The sequence below is a fragment of the Larus michahellis genome, chromosome 3 (assembly GCF_964199755.1).
Source record: "Larus michahellis chromosome 3, bLarMic1.1, whole genome shotgun sequence".
NCBI lineage: Eukaryota > Metazoa > Chordata > Aves > Charadriiformes > Laridae > Larus > Larus michahellis.
This window is the reverse complement of record NC_133898.1, coordinates 25575365-25598318: the sequence shown is the minus strand read 5'-3', so window position 1 is coordinate 25598318 and position 22954 is coordinate 25575365. Positions and strand designations below refer to the sequence as shown.

At 48.3% G+C, this 22954-nt stretch overlaps 1 protein-coding gene across 5 annotated transcripts in view; it reads right to left on the bottom strand.

The window, feature by feature from the left end:
* Nucleotides 1–8542: 8542 nt before the first annotated feature.
* Nucleotides 8543–22954, bottom strand: part of MEIS1 (Meis homeobox 1) — a 114400-nt gene continuing 99988 nt past the window's right edge. For 3 of the 5 annotated variants that reach the window (XR_012586048.1, XM_074579271.1, XM_074579272.1), the window contains 4 exons: nt 14717–14775; nt 13360–13449; nt 13035–13130; nt 8543–10130 (listed from right to left, as the gene is read on the bottom strand). Coding sequence is in view for 4 of the 5 variants with exons in the window: in XM_074579271.1 (XP_074435372.1) it covers nt 13072–13130; nt 13360–13449; nt 14717–14775 (208 nt within the window). In the remaining variant the exon portion in view is untranslated. The remainder of the gene's footprint in view (nt 10131–13034; nt 13131–13359; nt 13450–14716; nt 14776–22954) is intronic. The other 2 variants (XM_074579270.1, XM_074579268.1) reach the window with 1 other exon arrangement.

Here is a 22954-nt window from a genome sequence, read left to right as displayed (position 1 = left end):
TCCCCCTAGGAGGTATCTATCTATCCCTCCTGGAGAAGAAAACATCCCCCACAAACCCAAACGGACAGAACCGCAGCAGAACCAGACCTGAAGTCAGGACCGAGAGGGGCAGACTCATTTCTACCTCTCAAGTGGATGCAGGAGTTAAGAGAGCAGTTCAAGCCTCCGTTCCTGCTAACTTTAATTGTCCTTTCTATACAAATGCATTTATTTTCTCTAGGCAGCAGCCCTGCAAGCCACCGTTCAGGTGACTGGTTGGTTGACACATGAGGTTTAACAGCTCTACCTTCACACCTTAAGAATTACCGTTATCGAAAAGGTACGCTCTCTGACAGAAGTTACAGCTCGCACAGCATCTCAACACCTATTAGCATTGCTAAAGCTTGATCCATTCCCAACTTTGCAAACGTTAAATGCACTGGGTTTTCCTTCTGTGAGCTCGATCCGAGATAGTTGGAAAAATATACTTAAATTTATAGTCGCTTGCGTTGAATGTCACGACCAGATAAGCAGGACCTGCATCTTCACCGTCTGGTTCTACCCTTGCAAACATGTTGCTGGGAAAAAAAAAAAAAAAAAAAAAAATTGGCTCCAGTGATTATGCATTACCTAGAAATTGAAATAGATTGAGTAGACTATAATACATACATGCCAGAAAAAATATAAAGGATGTGTGGGAATGCCTATACTTTATCTTAACATTTCTTAGTAAAATAACTTCCTTATGGTGTAATCAAAAATGGAAAGCCAGCACCTAACTAAATTAAGTGCCGCAAACATTAATAATGGCTAAAATTACCATTCAATTTATTTTTATATTGGATTATCTTCAAAGTTGTAGATTGAGAATTGCTGAAACCTTTTAGAGATTTGTTTCTCGAATCAGAATACTGCAGAGAAGCAAACATTAGCTTGAATTTTTACATCTAAAAATCCTTAGCGAAAGGAAATAGATGCACTTAAAAAGAAAGAAGAAAAAAAATAGAAAGAAAAGAAAGAAAAACTTTAAAAGTTCCCCTGATAGTTACAGATGGTTTAATCTTTGGAACCTATTATGTGTTCATTTTCCCTTCAGCATTAATTATACATAATTACCACCACTTTACCCATACCCTTTCAAAAACGAAATCTGTTTACATTTTTCGCGTACGTTATATAAATGCTCGATTTTTAATGCAGTTCTTCGAGAAACGGGGGCTCCTATTTACCCTCGGAAGGAGAAGGGGAGCCAGTACGCGGCAAACCGGTTTTACTCAACTCCCTTTAATATCGCTTAATTACTTTTAAACTCTGGAAACAATTAGGTTATCACCCTTTGAAGTGCGACAGACAAGTTGTCGTGCTGGGAGGAGAAGGCGCGGTGCTGCCCGCTGCTTGCGCGAGGGCGGGGGTGGCGGGGGAGAGATGCGCTCGGCCGCGGATGGCGGAGCCGGGAGATGATGCCCGGGAGATGATGCCCGGGAGACACCCGGGAGATGATCCCCGGGAGATGATGCCTGGGACATGCCCGGGAGACACCCGGGAGATGATGCCCGGCCTGCGGGGTAGAGCGGGTGGAGGCTGGGGAAATTATAACTCACTTCGGCTGCGGGGGGAAAGAAAGAAGGGAAAAAAAAAAAAAAAAAAAAAAAGATATTCTGGTTAAGGCTGAGAGCAGCGCTTATGCTGTAAAAGATTGAGGAGGATTGTTCGCACTTTTCAACCTTATAATTTTACCCTGCGCGCAAACCACGAAATTGTATGACTCTATCCTATCTCTCTTTTTTTTTTTAATTTTTTTATTTTTTATTCCCCCTTCTTTCTCTTTGTTTTTCCCCGTCTCTTAGCCGTCGCAGCTCGCTGTCAGGTGTTTTTTTTTTTCCCGGCCGGGCAGCGATCAAAGCTGCCCGGGGCAGAAGCGCCGATTGTGGGGCTGACACACGATTGCCCTGGAGCGGGGGCCGAGGGTGGGGGGCAGCGGGTGCGGGGGCACCCCGGGGCGCTTCCCCCCCTCGTAAGGGGCATTTCCCCAAAGCCTTGGCGGGGTTCTTTGTTATTTTTATTTTTTTTTTATGCAAACACACCCCCCTGCCGTGGGGCGGCTCTTTCCCCCCGCGTTGTTTCATCTCGGTGCTCTCCTCTGCGGGTGCTCCGGCGAGGGAGAAAGCAAAGGGAAGGGGCACCCCCCCTCCGCCTCCCACCACCCCAAACCCTCAGCAGCTCCTTTATTTGCATGTCATGTTTATAACCTGGTGGAAACCAAGACTGATATTTGTGGTCGGGAGAAGATGACTTTCACCTCTCCGGATCACTCTCTTAAATAAAAAAGAATTGACCAGCTATGGGCGTAAGCATTTATCTCGAGTTTGCGGTCATTATCTTTATTATATAGCCTCGGCAATAAATAAATCTAGTAGTTACTACCCCACAATAAAACTGTAGTAGATGGGACACCTTACTATTACTTTCTTAACAATCTGCCATCTTTTCACCTCTAAATCTTCCCTGTCTGCCCGCCGGCCCGCACGGTCGCTCCCCGTCCGCAGGTGCGGAACCTCTGCGCCGCTGCCTCCGCCCCCCCCGCCCCCCGGCTCTGCCCGCTCCTTTCCCCTTTTCCCGCTGATTCCCCCCCAAAACCTGCCCTTCGGCCCCCGCAGGTGCCAGCCCCGCCCGCGGGCTGCCGCCAGCCCCGTGCGCCGGGCGGGCAGGCTCGGGGGACCGCACAGCCTGGGTGGGTGGGTGGGTGGGTGGGTGGATGTCCCTCCGTGGGCGTCCTCTCGGGTTTGGGGGGATAGTTTTCCCCTTATGGACATCTCCCAGGTCAGCGTCCCCCCACCGTGGGTATCCTTCCGTGGGGATGGATCTCCCCAGTGGGCAGTCGCCAGGTGGGTATCCGCCCCCGTGGGCATCCCTCCACTGAGCACCCACCGTGGGGCGCATCCCTGGCAGCTGGGACCCCTTTTGGGGATCATCCCCCCACACCCCGCTAACACACCGCCACCAGGCTTCCTACCCGCCCCCCCTACCCCGGCCCTGGGATACGGGGGAATCCACGGGGGTGCTCCTCTCCTCGGGGGCTGCTCTTTTTTGGTCGGGGGGAGACCACCCCTCTTTTTTTGGGGAGCGGTGGGGGGACACTACCCCAAAACTGAGGCTCAGCAGCGGCGGGAAGCGCTGCCGCTCCCCGCCTCTCCGGTTTTGTGCTTTTTTTCCCCCTTATTCCATAGGTAAATGTCCACGCAATAATATTTATTTCCAGTCAGGATGCTGCGCGTATGTTCCTTTTAATTGTATTTTACCAGGGCGATTCCTTCTTGCTTTTAAAACAAGCGGCTTGGAAAAATATTCCCATTTGGGGCGAGGGGTAAAGGAAAGGAAAAGGGGGGGGGAAGCATTTTTATTTATACCTTTGACATTTAAAAGAGCATAATTAATTTGTCCTGCTTGCATTAACATTGTTGAGGAAGGTTTCAGAAAGCTAACCAGCAAAGGGAAGGGGGGAGGAAAAATAGAAGCTCGCCTAGAAAGCTTAGTATTTTTTTTCTCTTTCAGATGTGTAATCAATCATTCGAGTAGGAGGCAGCAAAATTGTAAAGATTCGATAGATTAAAATGCAAATGAAAGGTAGAAAAAGAAACATTAACATGGCAATCAAAGATTTAATAATCGTAAATCACGGTGGGTTTTTTTTGTTGCAGCTGCAGTTTGTGTGTTTTTTATGTTTTAATCATGTTCGTTCTATAAATAAATAATTTCTGAAACGAGACTAATTTTTCACTATTTTAACCGTGGGCTATGGCACTAATTTTTTTTTTTTTTTTTTTTTTAAAGTATGGAACTCCAGATTGCAAACTATCAGACCAGAAAAGGGGGTGAAAAAATAGCTAAATTGTTGGATTAGTTCACATTTGGAATTTCAAGTGCAATGTCTTCGCCCCACTGCTTCGCAGTGCCGACTGCTTTACTTTCCAATTGGAAATCCTTATAAAGTTTATTTGGAAACGTGAATGTTTAGGTAAAAGCAGACAACCGGCGTTTCTTTACAAGGCTAACGGTAGCGCCAACCCTCATTCCTGGAGGAAATTTAGAAAGATAAAATACACACACACACACACATATATATATATATATATATGGAAAAGAACAATATCACTTAGGCTCTGAGTGTGTATTACTTCCAAACTAAAGCGTTGCTAAATTTCCAAGGGGAAGGCTGAGGACGGGGAAACCCGTGGGGGGGGAAGCTGATAAATGGGGGGAAGGAGTCGGAGAGGGTTTGCCGGCTCCCCCCGCTTTAGCGCTGCGCGTTACAGGGAGGCTGCGGGGCTGCCTGGGATGGCTGGGACAAACCTCAGCATCTTTCTGCCCTGGCTGACACACGCAGGGCTCGGCCGTGGGTCCCCCGACTCCCGGCTTTGGGGGTGCATTTGCTCATCCCCTGGGAAAGGGGACAGGAAATAATTCTTTTTAACTTTTTGGGCGCTGCGCGTGGAGTTCATTTTGTGCGGCGAAGGGGAAGGAGGGGCGGGGGGAGAAGGAGTTAATCTTTATTTCGTTGGTAATCTTTAGGGGGGGGGGGGAGAAAGAAGGGCGGGGGGGGGGGAGGGAAACCCCGTTGACTGCTCAGGTTTGGAGTTTTTTAGCAGCGCTGCCCTCGCTATAGAGCGCCCGGCGCCGCTTCGCCGCCGCGAAAAGAAACCGGTAAAAAAGACCCAACTAAATGCGGGAAAGGAGCCGGGTTTCTGCGCCCGCCCCCGTCGAGGGGACCCGTCCCCGTCCTGTGTCCCCCCCCCCCCGCCTCGCCCCCACCCCCGGCAGCCGCCGGGCCTTTCCCCTCCGTCCCACGGGGCTCCGCGCCCCCTCCGCGGCCGAGCTCCGCGGGGCAGCGGGGATGCTGCGGGGGAACGGGGACCCCCGCTGAACCCCCTCCCCAACCCCTCCGCACACCGCCACCCTCCAGGTACACAAACGGGATGGAGGGGGCGGGGGGAGAATTTCCCGAATTCCTTCCCCCCCAAATCATATTAAACCCACTTTAATTTTTCCCTCGGTGGGGCCTTATTTTTTTCTCTCCCCACTCCCCCACCCCCCCCCCACCCCCCAAATTGGGGTGTCCCAGGAGGGACTGGGAGATGCCCTTGCCGGCTGCCGGGCGGGGACGGGGACTTGTTGTCTGCCAGGCGGGGACCGGGACACACACACACACACCGTGGGGGGGGGACGACACACACGGACCCGCCGCCCCCCGCAGCCCCTGACCCCGGCATGCACGGCGCGGCTCCATTGATCATCCCGGCCCGCCACCCCCTCCCTTTATGAGATAATGCAATTACAAACATCAATAAGGAGCTGCGAGGGGAATCATTATGCGGTGACAGTGATAAATGACGGTGCAGAAATAGCATGCCTTTTTTTTTTTCCTTTTTTTTTTTTTTTTCCTTTTTTCCCCCCCCTAACAATCCAGGGGCTTTGGGGGCTGAGCACAGTCACCAAGGTAACAGATGACATCCAAAATGGCACCAAAGGAAAAAAAATGAACAGTCTTTCTTTCGCCTTTCACTCCTTCACCACTCCCCCCCCCACACTCCCCCCCACCCCACCCCCCCGCCCCACGCCGCTCTTCCAAAAGAGTTAAGTTGGGGCTTTGGCAGCAGCTGCCACCCAGGCACGCAGCCGTGTCCCCACGCATTCAAGGGACGGGGAAGGTTTGCTGGCTGTCACACACAAAGCAGCAGCAGCAGCAGCAGCCGCCGCCGCAGCCCGGGGCCGGAGTTGAGCCGCCACCTCCGCCCCACGCGTGACCGTGGCCGCCTCCGCGCCGCGCCGCGCCCGGGGGCAGCCGCCTCCTCCCGGCGCTCGGGAAACCCCGCTCCGCTTTTATATATATAAATATATATATATTTATTATCATCCCGGGCGGTATAGCAAGGTCAAGGCGGGGGGGCGGGGGTAAATACCCTGCAATTTTCCACGCGGGTTCAGGACGCCCCGACAAGCGAGGGCTTTCCACGCAACCGCGCCCGGGTTGGAAGTATTCACCCTGGTGGCGTCCCAGAAGTACCGCTTCTGAGCCCAAAAAGTACCTGTGGCTGCGGGAGGCACGGCCGGGACGGCGGGGTGGGCATCCACCCACTCCTACACACACACTTCCCCACGCGAGTCCCTCTGCTCAGCGTGGGGGGCTCGGGCCGCCCCGCTCAGCTTAGCTGGGATTTGATGACACCCCCCCCCCCAAAAAAAAAAAAAAAATAACCCTCGTGGGCTGCCCACCCACGCGCAGGGCAGGCAGCGATGCGCGCAAATACCGCGCAGACGGGTCTGTGTGCTCCCCCCCTCGCCCCTGTGCGGGGAGGGAGGGGGGGGGAGAGTAAAGCGTTGCGCCTGACTTGCGCGGCACTGCGCTCTGAGCGCTGAGCCCGGGGAGGGGGGTGCACAAAAAGAAAAGGGGGACGCGGGATATTGGTGTTGCTGAAAAAAAATAATGGGGAGCGGGGGAGAATAGAGCCTCGCCGGGGGTTGCACAAACTTTGGGCCGTCGGCGCGCAATCTGCGCGGGCGGCCGCGGAGCGCCCCCCACCCCCCCCCGCAGCACTCTCCCGAGCCCCCAAGAGATGGCAGTCGAAGCCGGCTTTCCTCCTCCTCCTCCTCCTCCTCCTCCTCCTCCTCCTCCTCCTCTTCCTCCTCCTCCTGCTCCGCGGCGGGCAGCGGCAGGACAGCTGGGCGGCGAGCCCCCCCTTCCCCGCTCCCAAACTCCGCCCCCGCGCAGCGCCGCGCAGCCCAGCGCGCAAATCCGGCGGGGCGCGCAGGTCCCGTCCCCCCACCCCCGTCCTCCCGCCCGGGGCCGGGCCGAGGGGCTGAAGCGCAGCCGGGCGGGCTGGTCGCCCTCCCCGAGCCCCCCCGGTGCGGTGAAAGGAGGGTAGCTAGGAAACAGCGAGCGGCCCGAAAAGGCGGAATTTCCAACGTGTAAAATGTTCTTAACGGAGCCATTGAGAGAGTGCAATAAGGCGTGAGGGGGAACTAATCTCCCCATTTAAATGTTTGTGGCAATTTTATCTAAATGAATTTTAATGCTAAACGAGGGATAATTCCCTATTTGTAACCCGTTTACTTCTCTTTCCTGTGCCTCTGAAGCCGTCTAACATCATGCGATGAACAATAACAATAAAAATACTGTCAAGGCATATTCTTCATTTTGAACGTGTTATAATTACAGCTGATTAAATGTCTTGGGATATAATGGTGGGTTTAATTTGAAAATCTGACACCCACCCACTCCCCCCCCCCCAAAAAAAAAAAAAGGTCCGATGGAAGAAGGTCTGTGCCCCACTTCTCTGAGGAAGGGACGCGTGTGCCCTCGCATGCAAGAGGGCGGTTTGTTTTTGTCTTTCAAGAAACATTTAAAAAAAACCCCAAAACAAAAAACACCAACAAAACAGACAAAAAGAAAAAAAAAAAAAAGCCAAAACCAAAAAGCAAAAAGCGAGCGCCGTTCATTCACGTTTGGGCAGAAAAGTGTCCTTATTCCGGGCTCAAAGAACGGGAGCCGGGATGTGCAGCCTCTTCGGCGCTTAAAAAAAAAAAAAAAAAAGAAAACTCAAGACTTACAAAAAAAAAGTGGGGGGGGGGGAGGGAAGGAGGAGACTCAAGCTGCCGGGGGAGAGGACCCCACTTTAGTGGCTTGCTTAATTCAGAAAGGTCTGTGCTGCCTGTCCCCTGCCCTGCCTGCATCCCTGCCTGCATCCTGCCTGCATCCTGCCTGCCCCAGGCACCGGGCCAGGGGGGCGGCAGCATGAGGGGCAGGCGGTGAGCGCATCCCTGGGATGAGGATGGGGATTGGCAAGATTTTGCCTTAATTAAAATATTCGTGTATTTTTCCTACCCCCGGGAAACTCTTAATTTATTTTTTTTTTTCTTTTTCTATAGCTGCGATTTGACATAAAGAAGATGGGAAGGTTTCACAGCCTGCCCGGGCTGTTTGGTGGTATTTAACTCGCTGGCTGCGATGCAGCAAATACAGCTGTGAGAGGAAATTGGTTAATGAGGAGAGGCCGGCCTGCACCAGCCTCCCCTCGCACGGATCCGGCAGCCCCCTGCACCACCCCGCCTTTACTCACCGACAGGCACTGCCCGGGCAAGTTTTCCAAGTTTTCCCATTGCTTTCCAAGTTTTATTTCCCTTCTTTCTTAATATGTTCAGTTCCAGCAAGAAATGGAATATGCGGCTCAAATAATTTACACTGTGTATTGGAACTGTGATTTGGGGCGGGGGGGTAATACTACTTACAAATTTCTTTCCATTAATGCCCTACGATATTACATTTATTAACAGGCAACAGCTCCCAGATCCTGACAATTTACAGTATAAGTTCCGAGAAAGTTTCTTTACGCAGCGTAGCGTTACTTTTACATTTTTTAAAATACGAAGCCGATATTCGAATAGCGAATGATGGGTACATCTCAGGAGCTAGCTGAATTTTGTAGCTGCTCAGCTCCCAGTTTGGGACAGAATGGCGACAAATATTGAAGGGGGCAGGAAACAAATTTTGCAAGCAGTGGAGTCACCATGACAAAAAATAATTTGTTTTTATTTTAGATTCAGATTTCATTACTGCACTCAAACTACTACAACTGGGCTTTGAGTTATTATACAATCCAAACTGTTTCAATCAGAAACTCTAAGACTCAGTGTGCAATGATTATTATTAATAATAATTAGCTCCTTGGTTTCTTGATAGAAAAAGGCTATCAACAAGCATTTGTTTAACCACAACAAAAGTATAATTAGCTTATCCCACTTAGTAAATCTGTATGCATGCCAACTCATACCAAACTGCTACTTTTACAAAAAATTGCAATAATACAGATCATTTTTCCAGTCCTTTTTGCACAAAATTTATTTACAATGTATACATAAATGCTCCATGATGGGACTATGGAAAAAAAAAAATAAAAATGCACACATGACCGATGTCTTGCCCAGAAAGAAAGTCAACATATTAAAAAATAAATCTTCAGTCCACGTTTCGAGCTGCATAAAACAGGAAGTGATGTACAAGGTGGTGGTTGCTGCATGGGGACAAGGATGCTCTGATGTGACAATTAGGCTTCAAATACACTGCCTTTCCGTTTCCATGCTTCCTCCTACCAGTCTCCTTAAGACACTGCCTGCAACAGCTGATTAATCATTGTTGATGACTGCAGTTTTTCCCATCCTTCCCGATTTACATCTGTTCAGGCCAATTCAAATATGGTGAGTAAATGAATTAGACATGCAAATTCACGCCCCAGGCTAGAAAGAGAGAGAGGGAGAGAGACGGGAGAGAAAGGGAAGAAAGACAGAGAGGGAGAGAGAGAGAGGAGAGAGAGAGAGAGAGAGAGAGTGTGCATGGCTGAAATCCTAGGATAGAAGAAAGATTCTTCTGCCTGACATAGTTATTTTAATGCTCTAAAAATCCTGCAAATAAGCCCTTTCTGTCATTTGCAGGGTAAGTGTAAGGCTTCTTTTTTTTTTTTTTTTTTTTTTAAATGTAAGGAGGCTTCTGGAGGAAGTGAAGAGCTATGGAAACAACACACATAGTGTGGAAAAATTTCACATTTTTTTTAAAAAATCTATAAGAAACAACGTAATATGGATAACAGTATAATAGCATTTTACAATATTTCACTCTTTGTTCTCTTAATGTCTTATATAGGTATTTAGCATGTCCCCAGAAGTTGACTTCGGTTGGTGTTTTCCTGCTTTTCAGGGTCCCTGTGAAGAATTGGAACGTCCCTTGGTCCAAAGTTGACGCCAAGAACTCCATAGTCATTGCAGAAAGACAATGTTTGAAATCTACCGTCGCTGCAGACAACGCGTATTTCCCTTAAGCTACTGAGCATGAATGTCCATCACTTGTCCGCTCACTGCCGGCTCGCCGGTATGAAGCATTGTGGGGCTTGATGCTGACATGGGCATTCCAGGGTGGGGTGGTCCTCCATGCATCATCATCGCTGGGTGGTGAGGGTGTCCAGGAATGTAGGTATGCATGGGGGGGCCATGACGCAGCTGAGCGGGATGGGGGGGCATCTGGGGTGGGGTATAGCTTGGCTGTCCCATGTTCATACCCATTGGACTACCCCGAGACACATAATCCCCTGGCATACTTTGCAGCCCTGTGGAGAGAAAGAGGCGGCAGTGAGTGGTGGGGACCAGCTAATCAACATTGGGCCACAAAGCCCCTCTGCTTGGCCACAGGAAGGCCAGGCTCAAGCCAAAGGTGGGAGGTGGAGTCATGGGTGCACGAGCGCAGTTGGCTTTGGGGGATCCAAGCCTGCGTATGGACTCACACCGACGGAAACAGGAATGATAGCATGATAGAATCATAGAATGGTTTGGGTTGGAAGGGACCTTAGAGATCACCTAGTTCCAACCCCCCTGCCATGGGCAGGGACACCTCCCACCAGACCAGGCTGCTCCAAGCCCCATCCAGCCTTGCCTTGAACACCTCCAGCGATGGGGCAGCCACAGCTGCTCTGGGCAACCTGGGCCAGTGTCTCACCACCCTCACAGGAAAGAATTTCTTCCTGATATCTCATCTAAATCTCCCCTCTTCTAGTTTGAAGCCATTACCCCTCGTCCTGTCACTACATGCCCTTCTAAAAAGTCCCTCTCCACCTTTCTCGTAGGCCCCCTTCAGATACTGGAAAGTTGCCATAAGGTCTCCCCAGAGTCTTCTCTTCTCCCAGGTCAAAAAAAAAGAACAACCCCAAGAACATCCTCCCCCCTCCAAATGCAGAGTTTGAGGAGATGAAACTGCTTTTTGCTTTTATGGTATGAGATGGAGCCGCTTCCGATCCGCAAGCACGCCGGAAGCAGAGCCAGTCTGATGATGACTAATGTCACACAGGGTGGTGGCACTACGCTGGGGCTGCCCTGCCAGGGCTCTCAGGTGGGTTCCATCTCCCATGGCCTTGCTCCAGCTACCCGCCTTTGCCTCCCCGCTTGTAAAAGCGTGCTGGGAACACAAGGCAGGGAATCCGTAGTAGTTCAGGAGAGAGGAGAGATGGGTTAAATCGCTGTTGAGGTTTATCAACAGTTATTTATTTAGCTCTTGAGCCCAATCACTTGGAATCTGTCCCAAGTATTGCGCCATTCAAACAGACGCTGTACAGCAAGCACATACATCGCTGAACAAAGGCCTCATATGAAGCCGAAATTGATAGGATTACTAAGGACGATTGTTAAATCAAACCTGTATTTTTAAACGCATCAAAAAAATATATATATATATAATCAATAACAGTTATCAATTAATGCCTTCCCCCTGCTCACTTCTGCCCGAAAAAATCAGACGCCCAACTCAGTCAACGTTTCAGTGGGGTTTGGGAGAACAATAAGGAAAAAAATTGGACCTAAAACAATAAAACCTCCTGCTTTCCGTGGGCCTCTGCCTTCTGCTTGGATTGCTGGAGCTGATGGGAACTGACAGGTGTATTGTTTCGGAGAGCTATAAGCTCCATAATCATCAAGGGTGAAAGGCATACGCTATTGCTAAGTAGGTTCAATTGGCTTTAGTTCTAAGTAAGAGCGCGCCGTGAATGCGCCGAACACCTTGGAATCAGGTCTCAAGGCTCTAGCAATGAATAGCTGCTTAATCTAGCCTAAAGGAACAGTTTTGAACTAATGAAAATTGCTTATAAAATATACTGTACTCACAGCTCTTTAATCAAAAAAGATGATAATATTTTTTGTAATAACCTATTAATTTAATTGGTCACGAAGCATAAAATACATCATTTAAATTTAATTGACCCAGAAACTAAGAAACAATATTTAAATTAACTAAGCTAGAAATTTCCATGATGAGGTAATAAGGCTGTTGCATTCCCAAGCTCGGAGGAATGTTTTCACAGCTAATTGTTAAAACTTAGTTTTGACTTGCACCCAGAGAAGACGACTACGAAATACACTTGGCCTGGGTAACTTCAAACCCTACATTAATATAGGCTGGGGGCACAACAAAGATGCCGAAATAACTGCTTTTAACTCTGGTAAGAGAGCGAGAGGAACAGAATCAAGCACCGTTTAAACATGGTACCGGTACCTCTGTGTTTCAAACTGCTTTACTCTTTTTTTTTTTTCTAAAAAAAAAAACCCAACAATCCCAAAAATTTGTATAATGTATTTTCCCCTATAAAAAGACAAGAGGGGGGTAAAAAAAAACTGGGACAGTTTTTCTAGGCTTTCTTCGCAAGGCCTGCCACTGAAGATTGCATTAATGATCTCTATTTTTGTATACTGAATAAGTCAAATCCATTTGTCACACTGCAAGTGATGGCATACTTAATTTGGATATAGTCAATTAGCCTGGGCTAAGCTCCATAGCCTGCTGCGCACACCTCTATTTTGTATTCTCTCTTTTTCCTTTGCCACACGTAATCCCATTATGATGGACAGACAAAGAGAAATAAACTTGAAAAAAAAATTAAAAAAAAAATAATAAAATCAAAGTTTCGTCCATCGCCTTCTAAAACGCAACCGAGTGAGGCTGCCGTTTATTTATTTAATTTTTTTTTAAAAAAACCTAGGAGAAGTCTCCGTTTGGCTTTTTTGGTGTCTTGCAGGTTAGCGGGAGAAATGTAACTCATGCATCAACTGCGGTTAGACAGATTTATGACACTTTGGGGACATGCTCTTTCCTCTCCCTGCGCTGCTGCAGACCGCTTACATTTTGCAAATCAGTCTGTTGCCAAGACGACGGGCTCCCCCCACCTCCCCGGCTGCTTCTTGTTTTGTCATGTGCTCGGGGATGGATAATAGCATCAATGTATGGCGGCGGCAATGTACGGCGGCGTCAACGTACGGCGCGCGCGCGCACGGAGGGGTTTTGGGAGGCTTGGAAAGCTTGAGCTGAACCGGAGGGAGCGAAACCCGAAGGAGCCCAGGCGTAGTAGGATGGATGGATGGATGGAAAGGAAGGAAGAAGCATGAGGCTATGGGCAGGGAGAACATAGGGAAATGCAAGGAGACAAATATCCCTCGGACAAAGTGAGAACAAAGACCCCGTTGGTACTTACTTCCCCCTGGCTTTGCCATTGGTTACCTAGGTGAAGGTTACATGTAGTGCCACTGCCCCTCCATGCCCATATTCATGCCCATTCCACTCATAGGTCCTAGAGGGAGATAAAAAAATCCAAGAAGATGCCAGAGAGTGAGCAAAGTCAACAGATAGTGCCAAAAGCCCCTTTTCCAAAATGCAGCAGGGCAGAGGGGCCAGGACCTCCCCTCGGCGGCGCTGAAGGCAGGCAGAAGACAGGCGAGGCGAGGCAGGCAGCGGAGATGGGGGCGGAGGTGGGGGGGACCTGCGGTGGCGCGACCGAGGGGGCCGGAGCGGGGGCTTACCTGGCGCTCGGATGCCCATGTGCTGCTGGCCGTCCATCACGAAACCTCCCATCGGCTGCCCGTCGGGGTTATAGGGTGTTCCTTGACTTACTGGAAAAGCGCAGAACGTTGCTTTTTAGCCCCAGCCAAAAGGGTCTCCTTCTTCTCACTGCGTTGAGATACAACCCCTCCACCCCACCCAGGGACTGCTATCCATGCCGGCTCTAAAAAGAGGGCAAAACCATCTACTCTTCAAATTTAGCGGCCGGGCTAACGAGCTTGCTTAGCTGTGGCTTGATTTCCTACTGTGAGTTTGGAAATGGAGTGAGCGATCCGGAATCTAGAGACACGAGGAGCCCCGGCTCCAGCTGCTGCCGCTGCTGACGTCAATGCAAAGACCTCTACAGGAGCCGGATTTTATGGCTGGAATAGTCACCCTGAAATCGCAGTGTGTTAAATTACGCCCCTGTGCTTTCTAAGAGCAGGACCTGGACACGTCCGCGCCAGATAGTCACTTCTAATGGCAAAATAATGGAATGTACTCGAAGAGGAAGTGTGGCCCAAAGGCATCTTGGACAACCATGGATTTGGACAGTTTGGCAGCGAGATTTAGAAAACAAAACCATCTGAGGGTAATGGGCTATTCCTTGATGGTAAATACCCACACAGAGCTGCGAGCCAAGATCCCAGACAGAACCGGCATGAGAAAACTTCAGATTTTAATAAAATATATAAAAATAAATCCCCCCCCCCGCCAAGTAAAACCCAAACACTCATTGATCCCAAAAGGCAGCTACTACAAAGAAGATGCGAGGGACAAAAGGACCCTATACAAGTCCCACTACCTGAACTCCAGGTTTTAACTGTACATTAAAAGCTGGCTTCAGAAGTGAGCTGCCTTGGGTTATTAAAGCACATAAAGCTCTACCTCATTGAATGTCTTTGAACTTTACTGAGTCCCACAAGCGATTCTGACCCCTTTGCCCTTTTGACAGGTAATAAAGTTTACAGCAATTCCACACCAAGCCATGCACCAGGGAGTGGTCACAGGAGCAGAAAGAGCTGGGAAGGAAAACTCTAAACAACAACTAAAAAAAAATAACTTTAATTCCAAACGTGTACGGAAAGTCCGGTCATGGAGCAGATTCTTTTAGTTTCTTTTTTTTCGTTGATTTTCCAATGTCTTTTTTTCCCCCAAATATTTTAATCATGTTAAAATGATTAGGGTTGTAATGAAAGAAAGCTGGTTGGATTTTAATTGTCAATCACTCCCAGCATTCATTTCTCATTTATTTACCAGGTAACGGACCTCCCGGTGAATGGCTTGAGGATGGTTTTCGCCTGCGTGACTTGAATACAGTTACTACTGGGGACTTGCCTGCTCGATTGGACTGGTCTATCATGGGCTGCACTATTCTTCTTCTAGCATTAATAAACCTGCAAGAAAAGAAAAAAAAAAAAAGAGGGAAGCAAAACGGTTATGGAAGGGGACGACTTCCACCCATCCCCAAGCCCCCTTCGTCCCGCTGTGAATCCGTCGGGCAGCGTGCGGTTGCAAATCCTGCAAAACCTCTCACCCCGCTGACCTCTGAGAGCACGGGCTTGGGGTTTCCCAGCTGATTTATGTTCGCCTGCTTTTTTACCACCATCGGACACTTCCATTTCATCTTTTCTTGGGGGAATTAGCCGAGTTTTCAGGAAACAATACCAGCAACGCTCTTCTCAATTCAGAACGGGGCACACACACAAAAAAAACCCAACGGGTGAAGCCGGCGAGATGCTCGTGAGGGCATCTGCCGCCTCCCCCTCATTAGTGCCATTTCTGCCTTATGTCCTCTGACTTCTTTTCTCCAATTTCTTCTTCTTTTTTTTTTTTTTTATCAAAACCTGCCCCTACCTCTTGCAAACCTAATTCCCTTTTAATGCCCACTATTAAGATAATGAACTGTGATGGCAGAACCCCATCAAATGAGGGAACGTCTGGAGTTTTATCACCGCCAAGTCACACTGCTGGGGACTTCAGAGCCGCACATTCCTCCTAGCCATTTCTTGGTGGGCTTTCCCCCCCCCCGCTCTTTATGCAAAGTCTGAGGGGTCAAGGCGAGGTCATAGCTTTACAGTAATTGAATTTATAATCCTGTTTTCTCCAGCTAGGCCTGACCATTTACAGCAAACATCTTGTTAAACTGTAATTACTGGACTACTGAAAATTCCCCCCGAACAATGAAAAGCAGATCTTTGGCAATAAAAACAAAACAAAAAAAAGGTACAGTCCTTTTTAAAAATAGCCATCTGCAACCGTACTCCTTGCCTTTTTGTAGCTCTTCCCCTCAGTTAGTCTTGCCATGATCATTTGGGAAAGGAATATTCAAAATAATTTGGAGCAAAAGAGAAGGAGAGGGATCCCGAGTGCCACAGCCTCCTCTGTGGGCAATCCTCCCGAAATCTGGAGGCTCCAAACCATGGCTGGGAACCCCTCTGAAGAGCGTTAGAGGAACATCTCTTGCAGCTTCACTCATCAGAACGCTTAGTTAAAAACCATTTGGAAAACATCTCCACCAAGACTCAATCACGGCAAAGCCTCGTAACCAGACTTTACATTCTTTACAAGAGAGAAAAATAATAATAAAACCGTGTATGCCTCAGTATTTACTAGCAAAGGAAGAAGCGTGAGCATGCGTAAAACCACACCACACTTGTGAAACGCAACAGGAAAGTCCACAAAGGGCTGTTTGGTCCTTGTTGCTGTTGCCTGTGCTTGGGGTGGCTTAGCAGGAGCTCTCCTACGGCAGAGAGCAAGCCACCAGGACCTTCCCGCGGGATTCAGCTCTACCCACCCGTTCCCCTACACCGTTGAGGAGAAGAATCGCAAACCATCATCCCGTGTGTTGTTTGTTTTGCCCTCATCAAAGACCAACACAGCGATTTCACTCTCCTCCTACCTCCCGTTCCCGACTGACTCCCGTTCCCCAAAGTCCCACAAAAATTAATCAAGATGTTGAGTCCTCAGCAAACCCGTCTCGACAAAATGGGCTCAAAGGCACCAATTCCGGATGCTGATCTGGGAACCTTACGCCTGAACTAGGTCATGTTTTGTCAGCAACAGTATTGGATCAATTTTTGTTCACATTTCCGATAAAAAAAAAACTCACATCAACTCCAGCAAACGGTGTTGCAAATCAGTTTATCATTATCTTGTACAAACCATGAAAATTAGAATCATGTGAGCAGAAGGTTAGACTAATTCTCCTTTCTCATTATAAGCACAGGTGTAGCACAAACACCATGCGAAATAAGCAATTAAAAAAAATCTGCTTTTTTTCTCCCATTAGCTGCCTTAGCTCCATGACCAATTAGAAAATTGTTTAATATCTGTAATCTGCATTTGCAGAAACCAATTTTCACAGTAACTCTCCGAAGTAAAACACCACCATGAAACCCCGGTGCCCCAGCCATTCCTTTCTGCAGGCTCCTGCTGCCTTGACTCCATCCTTCTCCTGCCCCGTTGCCAGGCAGGAGGGGAGAGGGTTTTTGGTAGCCGTGAGACTGGCTGGCCACCCAAACCTTCGCTTGCCAAAAGCTTTTACACCAAAGAAAACCTGAACAACACGAAGCATGCACACTCCAACCTCACAGCCTTCTCTTCCTTCTCCAAACTACGAGCGCTTTTAATAAGAAGGGGGGGGTGGGGGGCTCAGTAATAAAGCTAGAATTTACCAATAATTATCCATAAGACGTGCCTACAGTAAAACACATTCTCACCTGTTTGCCCCACGCTATCGCTCAGGACATCTGCTTTAAGAACATTTTGCACACAGGTACTTAACAGTTATCTTCTTCCTACGCATTCGTAGAAGTATTTTCTATAAGTAGCAATTCTGCCAAACAGCCCAGTGTTTGGATGTCTTCGGGGGGAATTCAGACGCAAGAACATTTTCCTTCTGGGCAAAGTAATAAAATGACATTCTTGCTCCTCCCACTAGAAGTCAAACGGAGGTCAGCTCCCCATCCTTGTATCTGTTTAAATAAACTGGTCCAGCTGTTTGTTTCCAGGATGCCCTTTAACCTTCTGTCCCATCCTCCCTGCCTTTGTAACAGAACGCTTTACTTTGCATTATAGTAGACTCCAAACCACTATGCATTAAAAAAAAAAAAAAAAAGAAAAAAAAAGAAGAAGAAAGTATTCACTTTCAAGTTTCTTCCTGCATCCCAAACCTGGAATTTGCAAGAACCCTTCAGATTAAAACTATTACTGTGGCTTGTCTTGAGAGACCACAATGCAGTCCTGTTACGTTTATAAATCACAGTTGAGAACTCTTTGCAGGCTAAACGGCGAATTAGCTGTAGCTGCAGAAATAAACAGGCACGAGGATGATTCCTTCATACTCTCTGGTTTTCCCTTTGATAGAAGGGCCAAGATCTTTTGATCAGTCTTTGAATTTCCAAAGCGCCAGGCAGACGTAACACCAGCAAAAATGATGGAACAGAAAAGCGAAGAGGAAAAATCTCACCACCTCTTTTCCCGTATGTTCACATTCACCTATCTCAAGAGCAAGAAAACCTAAATCACCCTGATTTACAAAAGATCAGAGGAATCAGGACATAAAAAAAGATATTTGCGTATTAAGCACAACTGAAACGGAGTATTCTCAACATGCAACTCAACATAAAATTTAAGTTAATGATTAAGACGGCCGCATAACTTACTTAACATAACAACCTTACTTGTCTGAGTAAAGACCCGCACAGGCTCAAAGACTTGCATAAAGTATTTTCCCCATACCAATGCTCTGTGCATTGGTACCTGTGCTCCAATGTGGATGGGGAGCGGGGTTGGTTTGGGTTTTTTTCCTCTAAAGAGCAAAATCCATAGCAGCACAAACAGCATGAGATGCCTCAGTGTACAAGCTGTACCCATCTCCCAGCCCAAGGAGAGCCGAGAATTCGAATTCTGCAAAATGATGTTTTGGGTTGCTTTTTTTCTTTTTTTTTTCTTTTTTTTTTTCTTTTCTTTTTTTTTTTTTTTGCATGGATCTGGCATAGAGGAAACATTTGAACAGTTGAGCAAACACAGAAGTTTAAAGTATTTATTATTTTTTTCAAGTTAACTTCTCCTCCCCCTTTTGGATACATGAGATTGTGCTTCCCGCCGTGTCACAGAAAGCAAGAAAAAACCCAGCTATTCCACCTGCATAACCCTAAAGAGGAGGAGGAGGAAATCGTCTTTTCTCCAATTTGCATTTTACTAGGATGTTTTCTCTTCGGCTTCTCGCCTGGGGTCTGTCTCCGGAGGTGACTGGCAGCCTCCCCGGTTGGAGCATCACCGGTCCCACGGGTGAGATCCAGCCCCGGCCCCGGGGATGGAGCAAATCCCCCCTCTGTGCTCTGACCTTCAGCTTGGCCGCCCTCCCCGCCACGCACAAGTTTTGGTTCTTCTCAGCAAGAGGCAGCATGGCTGGCGATGACAAAAGCCTTATTTTAGTTGGAAATTGGCTACAATAATAGCAGCCAGAGAGCAAGGATTTTCAGAGGGTCACCAAAACCCTCCAAAAGGCACAAGTTCGCAAAGGCTCAGGTTACAGCCCGAGTGACATTTTCCACACAGATCTGGTCTTTCTCCCTTCCCTTTGTATTTTGCTTCTGTGGAGTGAATAAAACAAGACCTTCCTCCGCTGTCACGAATTTCCAAAGTCACCTTTTGCTCAAGAACCGACAGAGCGATTGTGGGGACTTCCAATTTGCAGTCTTGGAATGAAATTTGCCAGGACCAGCTGTCTGAAAGGGGATGCTGAGACTCAGCGCTATATTGAATTTTTATCTCCCCCCAGCCCTCCCAAATGAAGACAGTTTCACACCATTCCTGACTTTTGATACCTGGAGTTGCAGGCTGCTCCCTCTCAGTATTCTCCCAAAGCGACACATTCCAGAAGTCTGTGTGTCACTAGCAGTGCCAAGAAATTCCCAAAAAGTCTCTCTGCCTTATTTTGTCCTTGAGCTCCTTCTAGCAAACCAGGCATAAGGAGGCTGAGAAAGCCCACAGTACCTGCAAACCCCGGTGCTAAAATCTCTCTTTGCCCCTCTGACAAAAACAGTAGCCCTCTTGACAACAAACAAATCATCATTTTTCTATAACAGATGCCAAAGTAACAGAGCCCTTCAAACCGGCAAATAATTCACTTGTAAAACCAGCCGTACTCTTTTCTACATACTGGGATCCTTCATTTATACAGCAGCGAAACAACCACCTCTATTCAGCACTTAATTCCTCAACGCTTAACAGGTTTATCTCTAATAAAAACAATTTAAATGGAAAGTGTGCTATAAACCGGGATTATTACACTTCAGTAACTGCTTTATTCCTTATTTTAACATATTTTCATTTTTTTCCCTGTGTATTTGTTTTCCAGAGCTTTTTAAAGGAGTCAGTTAAAGAAAAGAAAAAAAAAAACCCTAGAAATTATTTCACTGAATACTTTCAAGTGTTTTAAAAACAGCCTTAAAAATAGCAAGTTCCCTCTGTAATTAGGAACACAAAAAAAAAAACTGCAGACTTTTGAATGGTAATCACATCTCCCCATCCCTAAAATGAGAAATAAATGTTAAAAGAGTGCTTACTGCCATTATTAGAAAGTTCTGATCCTGAAGTCAGTTAGTGAGCTTAATGACCCGTAACTACCAGTCATTAGCAATCCATGCTCTCTGTACTCCCTTTATTTGTGAAGAAAAAAAAAATAATAAAAAAGAAAAAATCCAAGACGCTCAGGAAACTTTGTTCAATTTAAAGTCAAACCTTATGAAGTCATGTTTGGCAACTTTTCTTGGTTTCTCCTCCTCCTCCTCCTCCCAACCGAAGACAGTTCAGGACTGCAATACATCATTTACAACACTGAACAGAGGTAGGGAGGGAAGAGAGTACAGGGGCTGCTAACCGCCCACTCCAGACACGTAATATTGGAATATGCTCCAAAGGATAGCGAGCGCGTCCATCAGGAGGATGGGGAAGGTCTCCCAAAAGCTCTCCTCTCCTCTCCCTCCCTCCTCCCATGGCAGCACCAGCGCCGGGGACTCTATATAGGGCTGGGGGGGGCGTCGCAAGACAATATTGAAGAGCGAACAAATAAAATACTATGCAAAAACTAGTGATGAAAAACCACTAATTAGCTGACAAATTTGATGTAAAGCACTAATGAAAGCCATGTGTGGTTCTGCAATTTAGTTTTAAAAATAGCTTCTGACTTCAAGCATTACTATGTGACCCCACCGATGGATTCATGTTGTGCATTCAGAAAAGTTGCTTTAAAGCGGGAGAGTGCTATTGAATCTCTCGCAAGCCAACCCTGCTAATGTAGCGAGCACATCGAGAGCAAAAATAGAAAGCAGGGAGATGGGATCAGGTATGCGCTCCTTGTAAGAGAGCCGGCTGTGCCCTACATTCCGGCCAGCCCAACGTACGCCAGCTCTGCCTTTGGCCACCTCCTGTGCTTGCTCTTCTCCCTTAAGCCCTACTTCCCCTCCTGCTCCACACCATGCCTTCTTGTCAAATCACCAGGGGACGCATCCTGCTTCCAAATAGGCAGACCAGATTTGGTGGAGCACCCTGCCACCAGCCCCATGGGAACGTGGTGACACTCTTCAGGATGGCAGCGAGCCTAGTGGTGGCTCGTGCTCTCAGTGCAGAAGGGATGGCTGATGTTTTTCCATCGAGGTAGGACGCACAAGCTCCTGGCCCTGCTCTTTCCTTGGCCCAAACGCTTCCCTTAAACCCCATCTCTGCACAGGGCTCATGGCTGGTGGCTGTTTGATGGGTCTTTCTAGAAGAACGCTGGGCAGGAAATACTTTTCCTGTCTTGCAAAATTTTCCCTGTTCCCCAGCAGGATGGAGCTAAAGCCTATTTGTATATATTTAGCTAGTTCTGAATGAAAAACAAGGGAGGGACTCGCTAGAGAGGAGTGAAGAGCCAACGTGCCCAGGGAAGGGATCCCTGGAGATGCTCCTCCCTGCTCTGCCCATCTCCAGTGCCCTCCCGCATCAAAGGCGAGCTGCTGTTGGCCTTTCTGCTAAGCTCTCTTCCTTCTCCTCCCATCCACAAATCCCACTCAGTCCTGCAAAAAGCTCAGCCGACGCAGAAAGTTTCCGGTGAAAATGCAGGTCCAGCATCCAGGCATCTCCCCAACTGATGCCCGGGAGCCGGAGCAGAGGCGGTGCAGCAGGTCTCGGCTGCGCCGGGGAGGGCTTGCAGCAACCTCATTCCCTGACACCGCAATTCCCTCGGGGTGCAAAGCAGATGTAAACTCGCCCTCGGCAGCCAGATGATGTAAGGGGAAATCTTTACATGGCAAAGCGCCAGTGGAGCTGACCTCCCGGCTCTTCCCTGCTCCCAAATCCCAGTGCAGCTGTACTCCGCTGATCTCCGTGTGCCACAATTAGCCTTTAAGGAATATGGCAAGGATTCATCTAGTAGAGCAGCACTAAGGCTGCTCTGACTCCCGCCTGGGACAGCACTGGACCCAATGCAACACCTCAGTTGGGTACACAACACGGCTATCAGACGAAATCTTGCCTCCCACAAAAATGCTCTTCCTGCCCGAGGGCTGATGTTGTGTAGTCATTTTTCTACTACAGGTTTGGAGTGATTTATCTCATAGAATCATAGAATGGTTCAGGTTGGAAGGGACCTTAAAGACCATCTAGTTCCAAACCCCTGCCATGGGCAGGGACACCTCCCACTAGACCAGGTTGCCCAAAGCCCCGTCCAGCCTGGCCTTGAACACCTCCAGGGATGGGGCAGCCACAGCTGCTCTGGGCAACCCGGGCCAGGGGCTCACCATTCCCACAGGAAAGAATTGCTTCCTGATATCTCATCTAAATATCCCCTCTTTCAGTTTAAAACCATCACCTCTCGTCCTATTGCTCCACCCCCTCATCAAGAGTCCCTCCCCAGCTTTCCTGTAGCCCCTTTAGGGACTGGAAGGGGCTCTAAGGTCTCCCCAGAGCCTTCTCTTCTGCAGGCTGAACAGCCCCAACTCTCTCAGCCTGTCCTCACAGCAGGTCCTTCAGCCCTCTGAGCATCTTCGTGGCCTCCTCTGGACTTGCTCCAACAGGCCGATGTCCTTCTTATGCTGGGGGCCCAGAGCTGGAGGTGCAGTATCACCCGCCATACAGTGCACTGTCTTTGCTGGGATGGAGATGTATGTACTCCAATGTGCAGACCATGCCACAAACTTTGAGACCTCCCAGACAGTCGCGGCAGAGGGTGCACAGGCTCTCCACAAGCTTTGAGAGCAGCCCAGATTGGAATGCACTTCTCCCAGCTTGGTGTTTTCTCCCAGCTCTGAGGGGAATCTGAACCTCAACTTTCCATCTGAACCTTCATGACAGTCTGCCTGGAATCCATAACTCAGGTCCTCGTCTGGTGCATGCCCATCAGTGCCAGTGCAACCCAGCGGCTTGTCTTCAGCAGATCACTTCAAAACAACAACCCAAGTCCTGCTTGATGGCAGGGACTATGCTGGGAACAGGTGAGGACTGATAGCAAACTACGCGCCACTTCTTTGAAAACACTCGTCTCTCTTCCAGAAATGTCCTTGTCCTCTGTTGATTCAGCATAACCTCATA